General features: G+C 51.0%; 1 protein-coding gene across 1 annotated transcript; it reads left to right on the top strand.

The window, feature by feature from the left end:
• The first annotated feature begins 419 nt into the window (after nucleotides 1–419).
• ARHGEF33 (Rho guanine nucleotide exchange factor 33) lies at nucleotides 420–21,942 on the top strand. The gene is made up of 15 exons (XM_066180344.1): nucleotides 420–441; nucleotides 3,720–3,769; nucleotides 8,939–9,103; nucleotides 10,532–10,653; nucleotides 11,514–11,656; nucleotides 12,651–12,710; nucleotides 13,312–13,527; nucleotides 14,140–14,269; nucleotides 14,988–15,120; nucleotides 15,839–15,922; nucleotides 16,656–16,739; nucleotides 17,445–17,593; nucleotides 18,448–18,633; nucleotides 19,447–20,200; nucleotides 21,805–21,942. The coding sequence occupies exons 1-15, from the start codon at nucleotides 420–422 to the stop codon at nucleotides 21,940–21,942; spliced, it is 2,436 nt and encodes an 811-aa protein (XP_066036441.1).
• Nucleotides 21,943–22,185: the final 243 nt, after the last annotated feature.

Genomic DNA, 22,185 nt, shown 5'->3' with positions numbered 1-22,185 from the left:
TATTCCAACTACAGCACGCTTTGATTCAGTTCATACAGGAATATCCTGCTGAGAAAACAGTCCCTGTGGGATTACACGGAACCTTCTGGTCACCTGTCCGTGGAAGCACAAATGGCCTTGGGCTGGGAGGGAAGTGTTTGTACCAGCACCCACTCTCTGGAGGCACCGTGAACGCAAACAGATCTTCAGGACGCTTGGTTCTCTCTCCAATCCCTCCTCCTTTCTCTGCTGTCTGAACTTCGAGCAGCTCTGCTCCATAAACCCTTTCTGCATCTTTCTGCACTCAGGGTTCAGATCAGCTGACCCTCCCCAGGGCTCACATGTGGGCAGCTCTAAGCCATGGGATGTTCCCAGTGACCAGCCAGAAGCCTCCCGAGTGAGGACAGGAGTCCCTGCGAGGACCACGCCCCACAGCAGCCATGGACACAAACAAACACGAAGGTAAAGCATCGTCTTGTTTCACTTCTTGCTAGTATGAAAGGCAGCAAGAGAGGATTGTGCTCTGACAGGACCTGTCTGCTGGCCACCAGCCAGGCCCCCGAGAGCACCTCTCAGCCATGGCAGCTGTGGGCAAATGTTGAGTACTTTCAGTTTCTCAGAAATATCCGGGGTTTGACATCCTTATCTTTGTTTTAGAACCACTTCCCTCTCCTCTCTGGAAAATACTCCTGTGCCATATGTAATGTCCAGTGTGGGAAGTCATTCCTTTTCTTGCCTCGTGCCCCACTTCTGCCTTAGGGTGTAGAGAGACTTCTGGCTGTCCAAAGCTGTGTTTTACATGGGGGCGCTGTGATGAGGATCTGCTTCTCTCCCCCATGTGCTTTGTAGAGAGGGGTTCTTGTTTGTATCAGTGCCACAACCCAGATACCTGCACCAATCCCCATCTTGCAAGCACCAAGATGTATCCACGCCACATTGCTTGCATGCAATCAGTCCTTGCTGAGGTTGGCTGCATTCTAGAAAGTCTGCAAAGCTCAAATCCAAGTTTTAGGGGTTATTGATTTCTTTCAGAGGAATGCAGTACTTGCTTTCCACCCTAAACCCCTTCATTGTGCTTTGCCTTGGCACCTCAGAGGTACACTGTGTCCACATGGTGAGGAACTCTTGGAACTGTGAGCAGGGGGAGCAGCTCTAGGAGTGTCCACAGCTGTCAGCTCAGGAGGGAGACTGGACCACCTCTTTCCCTCTAAAAGGATGCTTGGTGGTGCCAGTATTCATGGCATAGTTAACAGGAAAGTTAATTCCTCTATCATTATTATTATGATTATTCTAATTTGATGAAATTAGGTCTGTGCACCTAGGCCCTTACACTACAGCAGGCTGAAAGGAAATTAACTCGGGGATTTTTTTTCCAATTAATTGGTATGCCCTCGTGGGCTGCAGAAACACTGCAGAAATTGGGAGATAACCACAAAGTCCCTTGTTTCCCACTGTGAGACTGTGAGGAACCTCCTCTGCTTCAGATCTTTGCAGTGACTTTATAGAAATGATCAGGATTTTGACTGGGTACATTCAGAAAGTGCTCATGGCAAAGGTGGGAGGTAAAGTCACAGTAGCAGTGATCCTCTCCCCAGTTCCAGTCTTGCTCAGGAGCAGTTCCTCACTTTTGGTATATCCAGGGACATTACAGACTGATCCACAATCAAATCCACGTGAAAGATCCCTACAGATTTCTGCAGGACATGGGTCAGGCCCTCTGTGTTATATATCAGATTGAAAGTCACCCAAAGAAAGTTTGAGGGGGCTCTGCCTTGCTGTGCTATGCTTCTACCTGACACCTGCAGTCCTTCACAGAGCTCAGCATTCAATACACTCACCCATGTTGTAAAAACAGCATGTCCTTGTCCTCCCAGCACCTGGTTTGTGTTGTAGTATTAATTCAGAAACACATCCTCTTGCTCTCTTTGAGGCAGCCCTTCCTATCCCACAGCAAGAGCCCAACAGGACACACATGGGCCTCCGTTCCTGTGATCCTGGAGAGTCACTGTACACACAGCCTCAGCTCCAGGCATCATGACAAAGCTTCAGGCCAAAGGCCGGTGCCTAATTCACGTGGTTGCAGAGAAAATCTGGGAAAAAACAAAACAAAACAAAACAAAACAGAAAGTCCAAAGCTGAAAACAACCTGTAATTTAAAAGTTGCAATGTGGGACTTGGTGCAGGCTGGCTGATGAGCTCTGACCCCAAACATCAGGCAGTTTGGAGTCATAGTTACTTCTCCCAGTCAGCCTGCTGCTTCTTGTTTTCCCAAGGAGGAAGCATAGGAGGATATTCCCCAGAGGGTCAGTGTCTGACCCAGCCGCTCACCCCCACAGCTGAGAGCCACTAGCACAGGCACGAAGTGGCACATGGGCAGAGAGGAGCACACAGCTCTCTGCCTCTCCCTTCTGCAAGGCATTGGGGAATTTGCTCAAGCTCCTCTGAATCAGGACAAATCCTAGAGACCAGAACAGGGCCACTTCATAGGTGTCCTTGCTGGTAACCCACATTCCCCCTCAGGGGTAAAGAAATCAGAATGGAGCTATGCCTTGTATAGCTCTGACTTCCAGGCTTCAACTTTCCTCTGGCTGACTGTGCAGAGTCTGCCCTGCGTGCTTTTCCAGCCTCTGCAGGGCTGAATTTCTGTGCTCTGAATGGCCCAGGTGGGAAAAGCACCAGGCATCTGCAGCATGGAAAGAAGGAGCTTGGCCTCCCCTGGAGCTGGGCACGGTCTGTGACTTAGCAGCAGAGATGCGTGAGGCAAGTCCTTGGAGGCAAGAGAAAAGCCAGCTTGTGAAGTGGCATTCCCAAGGGGAGCAATCCAGACGAGGAGCAGAGCAGCAGGGTGTTTTCTGGGAGTGACATCCAGCCAGGGAGCCTGATGGAGGGAATAACACGACGGCCATGGCACTGCAATTGCCTCAAAGTGCAACGGCAGCACAGCCAGCAGTGATTTCTGTCGGACAACTGAAGGTTTCTGCACGAGACAGTTGGACTACAGGACCTTTAAAAGGTCCCTTCCAACTCAAGTGATTCCCAGATTCTGGGATTAATGCCTAGAGTTAATGTCTCTGCAGTGTCCAAAATACTTCTACAAAATAGACAGAGTCTCCTCCATCAGCTAAGTCTGTTTCAGCAATGTGAAGTTGAACAAGATCAAGTGGGATCACCGTACCACAAAGGCCCAGGAAGGAGGAAACCAATGAAAAGGTGTAATTTTGGGAGGTTAGAAAAGACATGATTACTGCTTGGACTGCATTGTGACAAAATATAACTTAAAACATACAGAGAAGGTATTTTGCCTTTTGTGGAGATAATAGAAGTATGTGCAGCTCCAGCAGAGGATAAAATTGACTGTTTCAGTAGAGAAACAGATCAGTAATGCTTCAAGACAAAAAACCCTGTTACCTAAGGCTGATACACAGAGCTAAACTTCACAGGGAGCATTTCTGTCCTATTTGAACATAGAAGCTTTCTCACTTCCTTGCATGGATCAACTCTGGCCAGACACAGGACAGCAAATTTAACAGGGAATTTAACATCTGAATTTAGGTGAGTCATTCCTATTTTATAACTGCAGTTTATTTTACAAACTATATGGTGTTCAGACCTCCTAAAGTGAGACTCGAGTCCTTTAAAACTGATTTGTTCCTCAAGAGGGACTTCAAACCCTCTGTTCCAGTTATTTATAGCAGCCATTATAAGTCATTTTAATTGACTGAAGTTCTTTATTCCCACAGGAGGGACTGAAAGTGTGCCTGTGAGTACCCCTGCAACACAGATTTCCCAGGTAAAGATGAGCAAAACGCCCTAAATAACTCCAAGAGTTGAAAGAGTTACTAATATATAAACAGTAGTTAAAAAGCTAAATTAAGCTGAAGGAAAAATGCAGGCATTTACGAGGAACATGGCAACCAAAATGTGCACACTGCATGAATAAATATCACACGTCTTGGGCCTCCTCTTAAAAGACCTTTGAGTTAAATTTCTCTGCTCACAACCACTTGTATTTAGACAGGTGATTTGTGAGCTCAGCTAATTAAGCAACTGACATCATTAGCACCACTTAGAGAATGTCAATTCACTGGGCTGGGGGGAGATTTCATGACTGAGCTTTGATGAGCTTTCAGCAAACCTGAGGAACTGTCCCAGGAGCAAGGATCTGGCTGACTGACGTGGGGTGTCTTAAGCAGCAGGGGCCAAGTCTTCTGTGGGGCTTTGGGTTATCCTGGCACCCTCCCAGCTCCTCAGACCTCGGAGTGCTCTTGCCTGATAATCCAGAGCAGCCAGTGTCAAATCTTTCTGCATGTCTTGTTCTGGCCTCCCAGCCAGAAGCTGGGAAACCCTGGTGATCAGCTCCTCCTGAGCCCTGGGCCCTGTCTTTGGGCTAACATTTTTGCTGCAATTGGACACCCCAGATGCTGTTACCACAGCCCAAGGAGTATCTGTGCTGTAAGCTGCAGTTTCAGCCTTTCCACAGTGATGTTTCCTACGCATTTCCAGTCTGCAGGAAATGTGACAGGGTTTTAAGCACTTTAATCCCTGGTCTGGTTCAATTTGGAACCATAATCTGGGAAAGGAAACATAGCCCTGAAGAGGGAATCCAGACTATTTGAGACCTCCCTCGTCACCGTTGCAACACTAAGGTCCCTAATTACTTGCAAGTGCACCATGGCAAGTGGAGAAGGCATGGCTTTCCACGAGCTGCCCAGCACTCCTGTCATCTCATCCTCCTTTCCCATCCACACAGCTCCAGGGGCCCAGCACACTGGCTCCAACACGCACGAGGGACCATGTGCTGGGAACACCATGCACACACGTGGCTTTGCAGCTGACTCGTGGGTACCTTCATGAATCCTTCGATGTCAGTCACCAGCTGGCTCTTGCCCTTCTGCTTCAGCAGACCCAAAGGGGCTGCACAGATTGGAACAAGGGCTGACGAGTACTTGCAGCCCACTTGAAGTACCTTCACTGGTCTCCTCTGTCCTTACTCTGCTGCTCTGACTGCATCCCGTCCATCCTTGCCTAGGAATATCCATGCTGGATATACTCCTAGGACCAGCTCCTTTACCACAGTAAATCACTGCAGCTCTGCTGCTTTCCTGCTGTGAGGCACTGCAAGCCTTCCTAATGCTTGGCTGTAGGAGTGCTGCCCTTCAGCACAGGAGCTGCTAGCTGCTCTAAAAATTAGCTGCTTCCTGGTAAAAGCATGCATCATGCAACTCAGAAAAATCAGATCCAGGGCTTGTGTCAAACGCTGCACCTTGTGCCAGATTGGCTCCAAGCAGTGTCCTCAGGCAGCCCTCTTTTGAGAGACACGATCTCTACTTCTTCAGACCAGCCCCAAAAGATGTGCAACGTGGTGGGCAGTAGATGAGTTGGGGGAAGCACCACAGGCAGTATCCCTCCCTGGCCACAGAAGGTTTTGCTCTTTTCAAGGATAGATTTATAATAGCAGAATTGTTCCGTGCAGTATTTCTTTATCATGAGCCTGTTTTCTATTGGTTTGGACAGGCTCAAGGTCGCAGACAGCAGGTCCTGTTCTAGTGTACAGACTTAGGCAGGACTTAGGGGCAAACCTGTGGGGACACAGTGACTCAGAGAGCCAAGGGCTCCCTCTCATCCTTTTAGTGGCAGCCAGGACAGTGACCCAGCTCACCAAGGCTCTGCTGCCCTCTTTCCATCCCGCTCCCTCCTTCCATAAACCATCCCCATCTGCTGTCCAAGCCATCATCCCCGGGCTGCCTCAAAGCCTCAACAAAGCTTTAGGCTGCAAGGACAGTCGTTATCTTTTCCAAAAGTCTCAAATTGCTGGCACTCACCAAGACTCAGGGGGACACTCTGCAGTTTTGCTGCCTCGGGTCCAGGAAGCAGCATCAGTCCTGTGCACCCTTTGTGAACAGCATGGTTTTTCCACACAGAGCTGAAAAAGATCAGGGCAGCAGGTGAAACAGGAGTCAGGGGGGCCAAGAAAGACAAAACCTACTACAGACACATGGCACTGGTGCCTCACTGCTTTGCCTTGTCAGGTTTGAGGGCCACACTCCAAAGGCAGATGGGTGCTGAAATCTGTACCTAGTACTAAATTATTTAGATGCCTAAATGCTTTTTTTTGAACAGCTCTTGGACAGGTTTGAAGGACTCCCTATGACTGTGCAGATTCATTAATCCTCTAGGCATTAGTACAGTTTAAGTTACTGTTTCTTAAATTCCACAACTTAAGTGTTAAATTCCATCTTTACTCCTGTGAATAAACGAGCCAGGGCAACACTTTACAGTTTAACTGTTGCTGTATTACAAAACCTGTCTGGTTTGGTATGTGGTACACTTAGAAACTTGAGAAACACAGAGTTGACTTGACTTTGCAGAAGAGGGTCACAAACCTGTGAAGTACCTCTCTGGTCCTGGAGGCACAGGCCATCCCTGTCACTTGGGGAACACATGGGCAGGGCCTGATACTTCAGTGGCTTCCATCTGTTTTAACAGCTTTTGGGATTTAAAGGATGGTTTTCTACAGCTTGCTTTTAGAAACGAGCTCAAACTAAAATCCATAGCTACACCGTGCTTGGCAAGAGTTTAAAGATAACGTGCTGTTCCTGTGCCACTTCACTTGATTTTGGATCAACCCTGCATCCAATGCAACAAGAACGTATTTCCTCTCTGTGCTAACCCTGACCTGCTCAGGGTTTCAGCACTTCTTGTTCCATCACACAAGCTCTGTGGCTGGTTGGTGTTTCTGGCTGCATTCATCCCTCAAGCAGCAACACAAGGATGTATTTCAGAGTCTGAAACAGCCGCTGCAAGCTGCATGGGGCTGAGGAAGGATATATGGGGCAGGACAGACTCAGGCTGGGCTCTGGAGCACTGAGATGGACACACAAAGAAACTAAGCTAGCACTGTCACCACAAAAGCAGAGACTGGCCAACAGTGAATCCCAAAATAACAGGTCACTGTCTGCTCTTAGATGCAGCAGAGGATATTTTGTCCAGCCTCTAATCCTAATCTTTCTTTCTGTTGGCTGACCTCTGCTTTCACAGAGCGTTTCAGTGCACATGGACACCAAGGTCTCCGCAGCAGTCCATTTTTGCTGATGCTTTGCAGTTTCTTACTGTGAAAGCTCAAGATCAGCAATGATTCCCAATCCCTCTAGCATTCAAAGGATCTGTGCAGTTTACCCCCTTTCTGGAAGCATCTGAGGAGGAGATGGCCAGGCCTGTGGGCAGAAACATTTCATTTTCAGCTTTTCCTCCCCAAACCATGTTATCTCCAGGGCCAGCTCCAGGGCTGCTCCACTGCTAGCAAGACCTGGGGCTGTGATATCTCCATCCTGAAGGAGATCTCTAGGATGGATAGCATAGGTTAGAAGGGAATAGCATATTCCAGATGGAAGGGACACACCTTTTCACTCGGAGGGCAGTGTGTGATGCAGGCTGGCACACACACTGTGCCCTGGCCACATCAGCTCCGGGGGGAAGTGTGTCAAGCACCTGTGAGCAGGGATGGGAAAATGAACATTTTGCACAGTCACAGTCCTTTTTAACCGCCCCTCCCCCTTCTCCAGGTATGTTAGGATGTCTGATGATGCTGAGACAGCAGCAGCAGTGTGGTCACTGTCTGCCCCAAGCAGCCCCTGTAACCCTTCAGGCCACATTCACAGCTCACAGGGTGACACTGTGGCCAGGAGGCTTGGGGGAAAGGAGTCTGGAGCTCCAGGGGTGCCATGCTGATGAGGGAAGACGTCCTCAGCCTCCTGCTCCCCTCTGCACTGTCGCAGTGCCTGCGGCTGCTGTCAGCGCCCCGCTGGCGGCCCGGCAGCCTGGCAGTGTGCTCGCAGGCAGGTCAGAGCGGGGCTGCGGGTGACGCTGGGGCAGGAGGGGGACGATGGCAGACTCCCTCTGCGCAGCCACGGCCCGTGCTGAGCAGAGGAGCTGGTGCCATTGCCCCCAGGTATCGGAAGCCATCTCTGCTCCATTTGCAGGACCCAAGCGCCTGAGCTCCCGGGGTGGCTCTCCGCTTACCACCAGTGCTCCCGTTGTGGACTCAGTTTATAACCAGATGTTAGGCCGAATTTCTGTGGTAAAGGTAAAACTCCTCGGTGCCGAAGCGCCTTGGGCCGCGACCTCGCTGTGGGCTGTGTGCAGCCCAGGGGCGCCAGCCCCGGCTGCTCCCCAGAGGGGTTCCCTGCTCAGCCCCCTGCCAGCCGCCGACCCCCTCGCTGCCCACCTCCACCTGCCTTGTCTGCTTGCTCTGCCAGCCTGGCTTGGCCCAGTCCATCTCCTGCTTCACCCGGCTATCACTGCTTGCCTCCAGCTTAGGTGGTGAGCTCTTCCAGCAGCACCAGGGCCTCTAGGGACAGAACACAGAGACAGGGGGCACAGCGTCACTGGATGCCAGGGGAAAACCTCCTCTTCCCTCCCCAGCACAAGTTAGAGCTGCTTCCTTCCACGGAAAGAGCCGTGGCAAAGGACACAGCTTCTCCAGAGCCCTTGGAGAGCGAGGGGCTGGATGTGTGTGGGGAGAGCACCGGCCCCACGAGCACGTGTGGGAGGAGGACTCGCTCAAAACCAGACACGTTCTTGATTGCTCGGCTGCTTTGGAGATTAATAATCCGGCTGCTGTTACTGCAGCAGAACCTTCTTGGCATGTTTCAGGCTGTCCTCTCCTACTACAGGCTGACAGGCTGCAAACGGCCAGGGAGCCTGGAAAAACCTCAAAAAAGTTTTTTAAAAAAGTCTAAAAGAGGGGCACACTGGTTGCCCAAGGCAAACACCTCCTCCTCTGTACTGAGGCTGCAGCAGGGGCCAAACCTCTCCCCATGTTTCCCCGCAAGGAAAGGAGGAGCAGAAAGAGGACAGCGCCTTACAGGATGGGTTCCACCCAGCCTTTGTGACCCTCGGGAACACAAACACCTGAGCCTTGGAGGAGGGACTGAAGCCACCGTGTGTGTGGTTGCTGTAGTTGCAGGCACTGGCCTCTGAGCTGAAGGCAGGTTTCACAGAAGCAATGCAGGAGCTGTCACGGATCCAGCATGGAGAGTATGCCCTGGAAGAGAAGGTCAAGAGCTGCCGCTGTGCCATGGAAGAGAAGGTGGCTGAGATGAAGAATTCCCTCAACACGTTCAAGGTAGGAGTGTGACCTGTGGGGAGGCTGCACGCGTTCCTTGTGTTGCAGAGGGAAGCCTTTGCCTCCATCAGCATTTCCTGTTTGCAGGGAAAAGGAGCAGGCAATTGTTTGGGATACACTGGGGTAATTCCCTTGCCTTTGGCTCTCCCCTGACTGCTCCAACTCAAAAGTAAGCCATGCTCTGGCCTGTTTACCTTTCTTGACTGGCCGTGAGTGCCGAGTTACCTGGGCACCAGCACCCTTGCTCTGGGCTGCACATGCCGAGGGTTTGTGGCTGTTCACTGCTGGGCCACCGGCCCACACCTCTCCCTGGGGCAGGTCTCCTGCATTTCCTGCAGGAACCAAAGCCACTGGGGAGCACCAGATTAACACACAACCCTAAAGCCTTTTGAAGTGGCATTTCCACATGGCTGGGAGGAAGGGCTGCCTGGTTTGATCTGGCCCAAGAGGATAAAGACAAAGGGCTGCAGAGACAGCCTAGCAAGAAGGCTTGGTGTACACTTTAGACCAGCCAGCGTCTCCATGCAGAGAGTGGATGACGAGGCAGGCAGAGGAACTCTTTTATTGTTTTTATTGCAGATTTTCCCCATGGGGTTTTGCTGAGTCAATAATTCCTTGTGAAGTTAAGGAGGGCTGCTTGCTGCAAAAGGCCATTACTACCCCTGTGACAGGGAGACAGATGGCACCAGGCAAAAGGAGCCCTTGGTGCCAGAGAAGCAAGGGAGACAACAAAAAGGGCAAAGGCATATGGGTTAGGTCTCAGAGCAACCAGACACAGGGTCACCCAGGGCATTGTCAGAGGAGAAAAGGGGATTGAAAATGCAGATACGCAGAATTATGCGAGCAGCAGAAGGGGCAGAGGCTGCTCTCCCTCTGCCTCATGCCCATGTTGGCTATTCAAACACTGAGCTCCCAGGGCAGCCACCTCCTTGCTTAGGGAAAATCCTTTGGTTTACATGAAACTCCTGAGTATTTCTCCTCAACCCTGCTGCTCACCCTCATGAAATCTGCAGGAACTTCATGCAGCAGAGCTCTACGTCTGAATGAGGCTTGGCTGGAACAGCTTGAGAGAGGATATGGAGGGTCTCATTTCCTTAGGAAACCAGGCCAAAAGGCCAGATCCACGGCCTGACTGGCAAAAGCTTACACACGTGAGTGCTCACACTGGGATCTGAACCAAGTGCAACATGTGAATACCCATGCTGGGAAACTGCAGAGGGAAATGCTCCCTGAGGTCCACCTCCAAATGCCATTCAGGGCAGGAGTCCTCCCAGTGCTTTCAGCTGGTGCTGGCTGAAGCCCTGAAGCCCAATGCCCACAGCACCCTGAAGCGCCTTTGGGGCACACCAGCCAGCATTCAGAGCTGTGCCACCTGGGGCTGATGGGCAGCCTGGCAATGCTGTGCTTTTTTTTTTGCCTGTTCCTCAGGAGGAGCTCAGCGATGCAAAGTCAATGATTGAAGAAATCAGTGCCAAGCAGGAGGAAATGCAACAGAAAATTGAGCAGCTGCAGCAAGAGAAGCGGCGGGAATCACGGAAAATGAAAGCTAAGTAAGGGCCCAAACTCCAGGCTGCTGAAAACGCTAATTAGCAGTGCTGGCTATTTTGTTCCTTTCCGTAGAGCATAATTTCTTCATTTTTTCCCTGGCTGGACATGTGTATCAACCCTGTGTACGATGAGAAATGCTTCAGTTCACCCCAGGATTTTAGACACACGCCCCACAGAGCAAAGGCAGAAGAAAAATCCTAACACCTCACTGTGATTCCAACAGCAAAACAAGCCCCAGCAGCTCCCTGGAGAACCAGGCCCTGGTGGAACAGACACCCACTAAAGACATGCTGGGGCTGTTGAAAGGCAGAAGGCTCCACCATTCAGACCTTGCACACATTGCAATCTCCCCTTCCAAGCTTGAAGGGGAAGCCCACTGAGCCCTGATGGTGCAGCCATGCTCTGCTTTCCTGTCACCAGCCTCTTCTCCTCTGAGCAGAGTCACAGAGTGTTTGCACACTGCTGGGCCACACGGATGCTGTGATGGAGCACATGGTTGTCCAGCTTGGTCCTAATTAGCCTCCTTCTGAAAACAGGGTTTTGATCGTGAGTCTATACAGCTGCCTTGATGCAAACACTTTGCAAATCTAGGCTAGCCCCTCAGCTAATTAAGCTATTTAATTAGATGAAATATGCTCTGCAAAAGAATAGATCTGAAATAACCTTCTCCTATAGCCACTGGAAGTTATTTCCAGAACACTCCAGTTCCATTCATGAACTGCCAATTCCATCAAAGCCAGCTCCTTTCCTGGTCTCTGCTAGAGTTGTCCTATTTCTGCCAGTGTTGGCCACAAATGTAGTGTAGGAGCTTCACCTGTAGCATTCAGACTTTCCAACCACCTCGTTGTTTGTGTTTGTGCAGAAGAGCACAGAAGGATGACCACAGCTCACAGACAGTGCCCACACCTCTCCAGGGCAGCCCATTTCGATCCATCAACCTCCCAGAGCCTGTGCTGATTAATGAAGATTTCACCAGTCTTTTACACAACGTGACTTATGAAAAAGGTAAGGAACACAACAGGCAAATGCAGGGCCTTCCTCAGGAAAGAAAAAAATCAGAAAGACATCCCTGGGGTAACCTGGGTTCAGGAAGTATTTACTTTGTGAACACAATGGTCCCAACAGCCATTTCTTGCCTCCTCCAAGGAGAGGGATGCAGGCTGGATCTTCACTCCTGCGTGCCAGTGGCACAGATACAGAACCAAATGGGGGCTCTTGATAAAAACCCTGGTTTTGTTTCTGTGTGAGGGAGCAGGGCACGGGAAGGAGGATCACACCTTGGTGAGGAAAACACTGTCAACTGCCAAGCACTTGGAAGTTGGAATCAAAGAAAAGGTGATGGACCAGAGCCTTTCATTCTGTAATTAAGTTTGGGGCTCTAAGCTGGTCTATCACTCTCTTGCTGTTCAGATAGGAAGATAATAAAAACATATTCGTTTAAAATGTCAACAAAGGCAGAGATTAGATGAAAAACCACGTGCTGTTTTCTACTCTGCTGTGCTCAGAACCTGCCAGCTGTGGCCCTCCTCTGCCCTACACTTTGAGGTGGCGTGTCAGCCCTCTCCTTCACACCCCCCTTGCACAGCCACCTTCCTCACCCACTGCTCCTTTCTTTCCAGTCTCACCCCTCTGCTCTTCAGTGAGCTCCTTCCCACTCGGAATGGCAGCCCTGTATCTGTGCCAGGTCTCCACTCTCTCCGTTCTGTGTGGAGTATTTTCCACCCAACATGCCAAGGGAAGCCAAGACTGCCCAGGTTCCTCTGCAGTCTCACAGCACTGAGCACGGCAGGGACCCCACAGTGTCTGCCTGCAGGTGCCACTGAAACACAGACTGGGACAAGAGCGCAGCAGTAAAGATCCTCCTTACTGCAGAGTCCAAAAGAGGGGCTTTCATAGGAAAACTGTGCCAGAGGATTTAACCCTCCTGACAGGGCTTGGCAGGAGGAAACAAGCTCTACAGTTGCCTTCTGTTGCTAAAGTTCCCTTTGTTCTTCAACAGTGTCTGACACCAGGATCATGCCCATGGCAGAAGGAGGTGTGAAAGTCATAGCAGGCCCAGGTAAGAAAATATCAAACATCCAAAGACAGCAGGACAACGATTCAATTAGAGTGCTTGCTTTACTGCACTGAGGAAATGCTTTCAGGGAAGGCATTTCACTGGGATGCCTTTCACTCTGCCATGTGCCTCCATTTTCTACCTGCAGTTGAGAGATGAGGGCAAACCTGTGTCCCTGAAGTGTCTCTGACGGTCAGTGCCAAGGATTCGGCAGAGAAAGCCTTTCTGCTGTTGCTTTCTTAGATTCTAAGTGCTTTTGCAGAAAGGAAGAACTGAAGCTTCCTGATGTGACAAGGAATAGTGAGAACACCACTTTTCCCACTTGGGAAGAGATGGTGATGCTTCTTCTCTAACATATGTCTAATCTTGGATCTTAACTGGCTTGAAAATAAACGCGGGAAGAGTGCAAACCTTGCTCTGCTGAAGAGCTCACCAACTGTACTTCCCTTGTAAATTAACTCGACAAGGCTACAGCCCTTGTGAAGAACAAGTGACGCCCCAAATTCACCTTCCCGTGCTTCAGATGGACGGAAACACAGCTTAGCTGCATGCCCTGTCAGAGAGAGGCTGAGATGTCAGTCCATAGACCTGTTTGTCATTGCAGGAGCAGCCCTAGAGACAGATGACAGCCTCAAGCCTTCCCTGGCACCAGAGGGGCAGTCAAAAATGCACCTGCCATCAACAGTATGGAAACAGCCCAAGGACACCAAGGACTGGGGAGATGAGTACATTTCCAAAGAGCAACCAGAGAGAGGGAAGGACATGGGCCAAAGCAGATACAGCTCAGCAGACAACATAATATGTGAACCCTCTCTGGCTGGTAAGGAACAGAAAACTCTGGCTAGAGAGGCTCAAGGCTGGTGTGAGCTGGCTGGGGATCAGCATCCATGGAGGGAGACACTCAGGCCAGTTTCTGCTGCCAGGGGGAATCTCTCAGGGCTACAAAGACCTCTGGCCTTGGTATTTGTTGGGCTGTGTGACTGCCAGAACCACCCTGTAGCCAGGACAGCCCTTCTCCTTTCCACGACCTGTCAGCTTCAGAGTACTGATGGGATTGCAGCAGCATAGTTGCTTAAGTGGGTGAAAAACACAACTTCTCATTCTGCAGGGATTCTTCAGGATGGGAAACTCTGATAGGAGTTGTTTTGCCTTTGCATTCTTGTTTTGTTGTTCTTAGAAAAATGTGGTATTCATGGGGGAAACACCTCTGCTTTGGAGCTTTCTTAGCAAACTGAGGCTCTGGTCGTGTCTGGGGCGTGCTGTAGCATCAGGCTGGGGTTTAACATTTTGGGTAAAGAACACACAAAAAGAAGAGACATTGGTGTCACTTTTAAACAAGTTTCTCCTTTCATGGTCACTTTCAGTCTAACACGCAGCTGTCCTTGAGGTCAGTATTTTCTTGTTTTTAAACTTAACCATTATCTTCCGGAAGCCAAAAGGCAGAACATCGCCTTGGAGCTGCTGGAGTCAGAAAGGAAGTATGTGATCAACCTTTCCCTGATCCTGAAGATCAAGGCCACGCTGCAAGGGCCAGACGTGAAAAGAAGCACCAAAGAGAGAAGGTATTTGATGCCATGTGCTCTGTGTCTTTGGGGGAGTGTTCTTCAGTCAGTATTACTTCTGCATCATCCCCTCACACACTTTTCTTACATCCACACAGAGATCTTTGAACACTTCGTTTATTTCCAGTTGAAAACTAGAGGCACTGGGAGGTTTTTGCAGTCATTAAAGACGTTCCTGCCTGTCCCCTGCATCTTGCCCACCGTCTTCATTCTGACTGCGGGTGAAATCAGTGTGAAGTGGCAGAAAGGCAGTAGCACATTTTGACCAGCTCTGCATCACTGGGTTGTCTCATCAAAGGGCCTGAGAGATGGGACAACACAGAAAGCTGGGCAGGCTCTCAGAGGGATGGCTCAGGGCCATGGTCCTGCAACATCAGCCACAGCAGCATTGCCTGGGGCTTTTTAGTGCTGCTGGTTCTGGTCAGCTGCTCACTGCATTGCAAGGAAGGCCTAAGGAGCTTTCAAAACACTTTCTGAATAGCCAGCCGGAGAGGGTACTTGCATGTGCACAGCAGCTAAAACAGGATCCCCTGATGCAGGCAGGATTCCAAGCACAGGAGTTAGTAACACCTGCACTATAGCAGCAGTCACAGGTGTAACAGTCAGTGATAGGTGTGCAAGGCTGTGCTGAGCACCCAGGAATGCCCCCTTCAGCAGAGCTCACTTGTCAGGGATGAGGTTTGCCCTGTGTGACCAGGCTGCTTTGGTCTCCTGGCAGCTTTTTCCCCAACTCTCTGAGGTTCCTGGTGCAGCAGCACGTGGATTTACTGCACGCCCTCCAGGAGAGGGTCCTGAGCTGGCCAAGACAAGGGATCCTGGGAGACATCTTCCTGAAGCTGACAAATGATGAGGTATGTTAAAGACCTCTCCAGAACCTTCTGGAGATTCGTGACGTTTTGCTGAGGCACGGATGGACTGAGACACCTTGCAGCAGAGGGGCTGGGCTGTGCAGCTGTGCCTGAAGGGCCAGGCCTTTCAGCAAGTCCTGGGGCATGGCAGCCCCTTTGTTGTTCAGGGATCCCACCTGTGGGCAAACAGCCTCACAGCACAGCTCCATAACCTGCATGAGACCCAGACCTGCTCGCAGGAGCCACAGGTGAGCCTTGAAACCTGAATGGCTGCATTTCCAGTGAGGGTGTGAAAAGAGAGTGGTTCCGATGCTGCCCTCCCCAACACACCCTGCTCAGAGTGCTGACAAGCAGCTGGGCAGGCAGAGGCCCACGTGGTTTGTTACCCTGGCGAGCAGCAAGGATGTGTAAAAACTCATCTGATACTTTATAAATTTTAAGAGTCTCGGATAAGAACAGCCTCTTACTGCCCAGCCTCTCTACCCCTCCCCACCTGCAGTGAAGCTTTACACACTGTGCTCAACAGCTGAACACATTTTATAAAACAGAAGGAAGAACCTCTCTTTCCTGAGAAGTTCCAAGCCCTGAAGGAGTGAAAGAGCAGCTCTGCTGCACTGCTGACCTTCCAGCAGTGATGGTGGGGAATCAACGCTTGGGCTGGCTCTGTGACCGAAAATCTCTGTTAAGTTTGTTTGTTCTTTTCCTCTTTCTCTTTTGTAAGAATAATTTCCTGGACTACTACGTTGCTTACCTGAGGGACCTGCCAGAATGCATCTCTCTGATCCACGTGGTGATCCTGAAGGAGGTAAAACTTCCTGCCTGCTCCCCAGGCAGTAATGGCAACACGCAGGCCTGGAACTCTTCCTGTTACTCCTACCCATGACAGGACTCTCCTGCCAATCCTCTTCTGTTTCCTGGAGGTTGCTGCTCTACCTGGCACCTACCAAAGGCAGATTTAACACCTTCCTCACTGTCTGAAACCAAAGCTGCTTTTCTGCTGTGCCATGAAGCAATCTCTCAGATTACACCTCCCAAAAGCTTGCCTATGCACATGCTATCCAGACCTTTTCCAGGAACTGTCTCCTGGAAAATGGAAGACTCATCCAAAAAGTTCTTCATGGAGAACAGAGTCTTCACTTTCAGCTCCAGCTATTTGGTCCTGGGTTCTTGGTTTAAAACTTGGAAAGCTAAATATAAAGATAGTTTAAAGTGCAATAACTGCACCGCATTGGCTTGCTTCCAAGATATTTAAATTTAGAAGTCAATCTCTTTTTGTTCAATTAATTTGAGCCTAAACTAAGAACTTCCTTCTGAACAACAGTGTCTTCTTGGGGTTTCACTGAATCTTAACTAGTGCACTCCCCTACTTAATTAGGCTGAGTGTCCCTAGTAGATAATCCCCAAGCTACATGCCTGGTGTGCCCCTGTGAATTGCTGTAACTCCTTACGGCAAAACCACTCATTAAACCACAGAACCATCTGGAAGGAGACGTGTTTCATGGGTGGAAAAGTCTCTTAAGTCATTTTATCTCTTTCAGGTAGAAGAAGAAATCAAGTCCGACCTCTACATTCTGTTCTTTCATATAGTCCAGCGAATCCCTGAATACCTTATTCATCTCCAGGTATGGCCCCAGGGTGGGATCTGTGTTGTTGAACTCTTATTACATCAGGTGACACTTGGAGCAGGTATTTGGGCCTGTACAGGTACTGACAAGCCCAGTGGGTTCTTTGAAGAAAAAAACCTCAACTTTGAAAGGGAAAGCCAGCTAACAACAGGTTAAGTTTCACCTTTTTCACATCAGGCTTGCTTATATTTGCCAGTTTCTCCAATTGACCTGACAGAAACAGCTTTTGTCCCCTGGGAAGCCAAAGGCTCTGCTGCCTTCTGCTCTGGGAAAAGAGGAGGCCAGAGATGGGACACATCTGAGAGGGCTCCTAGGGCCCAACAACCCGTCCTACAGAGAGATGGCTGATAAAAAGGGTTCTGCTTCACAGAAGGCTTACCTGAATTGCACTGAAGCATTTCAGACAAGGCAAACACACAGAAAGCAAGCCCCAGAAAGTCAAAACACTGGTTTGTTCACCCAAAGCTAAAGCCAAGCAGTGCCTCACCCACACATCCCATGAGTACATGTACAGTGGCTCCATGTGCTTTAGCACTGGAGCAGCGGGAGGCAGGCCGCAGCCAAGTCCCTCAGACACTGATGGTGCCCAGCAAAGCTCCCCCAGGGCAGTGCCAGGAGCCCTAAGCCATGGCTCCAACAGTGCCTTCTCCCCAGAAAGGGGCAGCACAGCCTGCAAACAGCCTGCTCTCCTCTGTGCCTCAGAATGTCCTCAAGTTCACGGAGCAGGAGCACCCTGACTATTACCTGCTGCTGGTGTGTGTGCAGCGCCTCCGCGTTTTCATCTCACACTACAGCCTCCTCTTCCAGTGCAACGAAGACCTGCTGATACAGAAGAGGAAAAAGCTGAAGAAGTAAGCACAACATCAGCACATTCTCTCTTGTCACCAGGGCAGGGAGGGCTGGGGGAAGCCTGGCAAACAGGGGGTTTAGGTCCAGGCAAGATCAACAGGCACATTGCTCTGTTGAAATAAAACAAACCCGTTTGCACCTGAATGCTGGAGAAGAATCACTGCTGCTATTTGCCCTCCAAACTGGGGTTAGTTTTGGGGTGGGCCCTTCTGCCTAACTCTGAGAGTGAAAGAAAAATGGCTTCTAAATCCTTCTAGACATAGCAGCCACACGTTTCATGGGATCGTTTGATTCCTTAAGCTGGTGGCAAAGTCACTCCCCAGTGGGAAAACACATGGGGCTTTAGCTCTGGCAGCTCCAGGCGCTGGGGAGGGCGAGGACTGTTTTCCTTAAGGGCTGAGACTCCAAAAGAATGGTTCTTGTTTCACTGGGGGAGGAGGTGGGAGAAACAAAAGCCTCCCATCACCTTTGGAGATGAACTATGACAGAAATGACCCTGAATGTAGAATCTCAAGTTGCAGTTCAGAACAATTCCTTGAAACCAAGACTTTTTTACTAAAATCAGAATCTGGTCGCCTTTGCTCCTTGTGATGGTTTACCCGAGGAGCAGGACAAGATCAGATTTCAAGGGATGCTTCCAAGTATGGAGGGTGGAGCAGATTGCTGGGGAGGGACTGCTATCAGGAGAGGTGTTCAGAGCACCAGAGAAAGCAGGATGCCCTGCTGGCTGGAGCAGGCGAGGTGGAACAGGCTCCTCCTTGGGGTGGGCACAGGTGAATGGGAATATTGAGGTCCCTCCCAGCCCTGTTGTCTGTGATTCTCCACGCTCGTGCTCATTCCCTGCCTTATTTCTTAGCCCGACGATGGATTTCTCCTCCCTCAGGTCATCCCTGGTGAAGCTGTACAAAGGTCTCACGTCCCAGTGCACAAGCCAGGAGGTTTCTCCAACACCCAGCGCGGCATCAATGCGGGACAGTGGCATCCACACCGAAGAGGCCATCCAGTCATTCCCAGCAGCTCCTTCCTCTGGCACAACCACCCCGTAAGCCTGTTGTCCTCGTGGGCAGCTTTCAAAGTAGGCTGAGAACCCTCTGCTCACCCACACCAGTGACACCAGGCAGCTGCAGGCTGTCATTCCCAAAACCACTCCCGGTATACGGGACGAGAGATGGGGGGCTGGCTCCATCCTGCTATCCCCTGCTGTGTGGTTCACGAGCAGGGAATGTTCTAGGGAGGACATGAATTTGTTTAGGCCTGACAGGGGTGTGCACAGTAACACTCTGCATTATTCACTGTCAACATTACAAGAGCTGGGGAACAGGACCAAGGTCTCAGAGCAGGGAGATGATCCTGAGCTGAAGACTCAGCTGGAACACAGGGAGGGTAGGAGCCCTCCAAGTACTCCTGACACATTTTGGGGACAGAGTCACCTTACTCAAAAGAGAAATCCAGTCCACCTGAAAAGACATCCAGACCACAGGAAAGCGAGGCACAGCTCCTACACTACAGAGAGAGAAGGAAAGTTAAAATCTGAAATGCAGAGGAACAGGAGAGAGATGGAGCAGTTGGCCTCTCACCTCAGTTTCTATGCATTTCATGCTGTAGAGTACAAAAGTCAGCCAAAGCTACTGTATAAGCAGTTCTGTCTCTCTGAGTTTGGTCCTCCTAACCAGCCAGGCAGTTTCTGTAAGAGACACCTCTGTTACTGTTCTCTCAGACGGGAGAGTACCTTTCAGCCATAAAATCAACACAACAGGGCTGGGGGAGTGAAGGGTGGGGGGGATTTGTCAGGCTGTCTCTGTCATCCTTTAGTATTCCACTTCTGTCTGGTTTTGTTTTGGTCTTTACTTTTCAGGCATTTGATGCCGCAGATGAAGAAACCGCAGCCAACCGTGATGGAGAACATCCAGGCTGTGAAGCCCCCGGACTGGGAGATGGAGAGCAGGAAACACGAGAGGCCGGAGAACATCCTTGCCTCCTCTCAGCTGACGGAGCAGGAGCTCAAGGCCCTGACAGCCCCCTTGCAGTCCATCCCCGAGATGGAGTATGAGGCGCCGCCGGCCGACGCGGTGGGGAACGCCGAGAGAGCCATCAGGACCTCCGTGGAGCTGCTGCAGGACGCCAGGAACTTTGCCCCCAGCTACGAAGAGTTTGACTACCCTGGGGAGGTTTTCACCATGCCAGGCCCCTACGAGGACGACACCTTCCAGAACCTCGCTCTCTTTGAGAACTGCTCCCCGGCCTCTTCCGAGTCCAGCCTGGATATTTGCTTCCTCAGGCCAGTGAACTTCACCTCCGAACCGGAGAGGACAGACCATGCCTTGCAGCCGCTGCCTAAGAGCTGCACTCCCGTGAGCAGCAGCACCTACAAGCGTGAGATGTTCCACAGCAAAGGGAAGCAGCTGAGCAGGTCCCTGAAGGAGCTGCCGCGGAGCGCCGAGGGCGTGAGCACCCGACTCTACAGCACCCGGAGCAGCAGCGGGAGCCGTCTGCAGCAGAAGCAGGACAGGAATGTTCAGCCCCACATGATCTCAGCCTCATCTCGAAGCTCCCAAAGGAGCTACTTCCCCCCACAGAGAGGAGCGGGTGAAAAACCGAGCTTTTTGGAAGTAAGGAGGCTTAAATAGGAGGAGGAAAAAAAAAAAAAAAAAAAGGCACCTGGTGGTGCAGCAGCAGCAGGAGAAGGATCTGAGATACGGTTAGAGTAGAACACGCCAAAACAGCTTTCAAGCCCACACATTCCAAGTCCTCAACTGCATGTACATGCCCAAGGGAGGGACAAGACAGCTCGTTTTCACACACATCTTCCCCGGGGACAAGCGTGGCGTTGAGGTGCACAGCTGGCTGAGCTAGAACACCCCTGAGACAAGGTAGCCTCTTGTGTGTCTCCACCTGTCACTGAGCTTCCCCCCAGGTGAATGTTCTGAGCAGGTCACAAAGTTCACACAGAGCTGTTCAGGATGAGTGCTGTGGGTGGCACCCAGTTAAACAGGTGCCTTCCCACCTGCTGTGAGGAGGGCTGGGTAAGTGCTGGGTAACTCGTGCCAGCGTGAACCAGCACGACTTGGCCAAGCCCAGCCCATTTACACCAGCAGGGATCTGCTCCGTAGGTTTAGCTGCACCTGTATTTCTTGCCCGGATTGTACAGACCCATGCTAAAGTCTGTGTGAGAACAGTGAGAGCCCAGCAAGCGTGTCCCTCAGGTGGGACACGGCAGAGAGCACTCTAACCCTTCAGGGACACCAGGTCCTGCAGGAGCAGTGGTTCTGTGGCCTGCAGTGACTGTTCAGAGTCAGCTTTGGGCCCTCACAGCCAAGGAAGCAGAGGCCAAGGGTGCTGTGAGGTGCTTAGACAGGAGGCTGTAGGTGCAGATGATGGTGGGAGGTAGGTCCCAACAGCCTGACTGAAAAGGCAGCAAGGAAACTTCAAAAGAAAAGAAAAAAAGCCTAGTGAGTGAAGGTAGATGGTTAACAGGGGAGATGAGGCAGAGGGAGAAGAGCCATGGGGACACAGCCACCCCAGAGAAAGGGGCATAGGAGCTCTTTGGCCCTCACCTGCACAGAACTACGGCCCACAGCAGGGTGCAGATGTGGAGCTTGTCCAGAACTGCAGGACACGTTCTCTCCCACAGTGCAAAGGAAATCACCGTGGCAGTGGTGGGCAGAATTGGAGAAAAGGGGCTTGTCCAGAGTCTTGTTGAGACTTGGCACTCTCCTGAAAGAGGGACAGAGCTTTTAGTGGCACATTTAGCGCAAGGTGTGCGTGCTACTGAAGCCTTTTGCCCTACAGATCTAAAGCCATGCAGCAGCAGAGCCAGCCAGCAGGAGAGTCTTTCCCACCTTATCACACCTCCGAAGCCTGATGCCTCTCTGCCCTAGGGAAGACAGGAGAGGGTGGGAAGTTCTTCCAACTGCCCAAGCTGGCTTGCTCCCTCGCTGGCAAAATGAGCTAGTGAGCTTCTCCTGAACAAAAAGCTTAGCAAGAAAGGCTCCAGTTCCCTCTACCAATGCTTATCCTTCTATTCCTCTGTCACTGCCTCAGCCTTAGAGCCAGCAGCAAGCTCTCTGCAGAGGCACCAGTGTTGTTTCCCAGCCTTGTCAGCACCTCCTCACCCACCAGGCCCCTCCTAGCACAGAGAGAGAAATAGAAAGAGAGAGAAGGGAACAAGAATGTGAGGTTGCAAACGCTGGTTAAATTGTCTTTTCCCTTTTAGGAGCTCCATGCAGAAGACAACACCAGGTTCTGCCAGAAGGATGACAATGAGCAAACATCCTTCAGCGACCACAACCCGCGGCACGAGCCCAAGGGGGGGTTCCGCAGCTCCTTCCGCAAGCTCTTCAAAAAGAAATGAGCAGCCCCAGGAAAGGCAGGCCACAGCAAAGCACTGCAGTGCTTCCCCAGGCCCCCGGGGTGGAGACAGACAGCAAGGCCCCAGGATCCCCCTGACTGACACACAGGGCGCAGGGTGGGGGAGAGGACACTCTCACAACTGCCTTACAAACGCATCCTGCTCTTCTCTAGCACAGGGCAGGGCCAGGCTTTGGGTTGCAGTGGAGCTCAACCAGCAGGTCCAATAAGCACAGGAACTTGCTAG

Source organism: Chamaea fasciata, unplaced genomic scaffold (assembly GCF_029207755.1).
Source record: "Chamaea fasciata isolate MVZ Bird 193981 ecotype frontalis unplaced genomic scaffold, bChaFas1.0.hap1 SCAF_3, whole genome shotgun sequence".
In the NCBI taxonomy this organism is placed as follows: Eukaryota; Metazoa; Chordata; class Aves; order Passeriformes; family Sylviidae; genus Chamaea; species Chamaea fasciata.
Note: the sequence above shows the minus strand (reverse complement) of the source record. Positions and strands in the feature narration are given on the sequence as shown.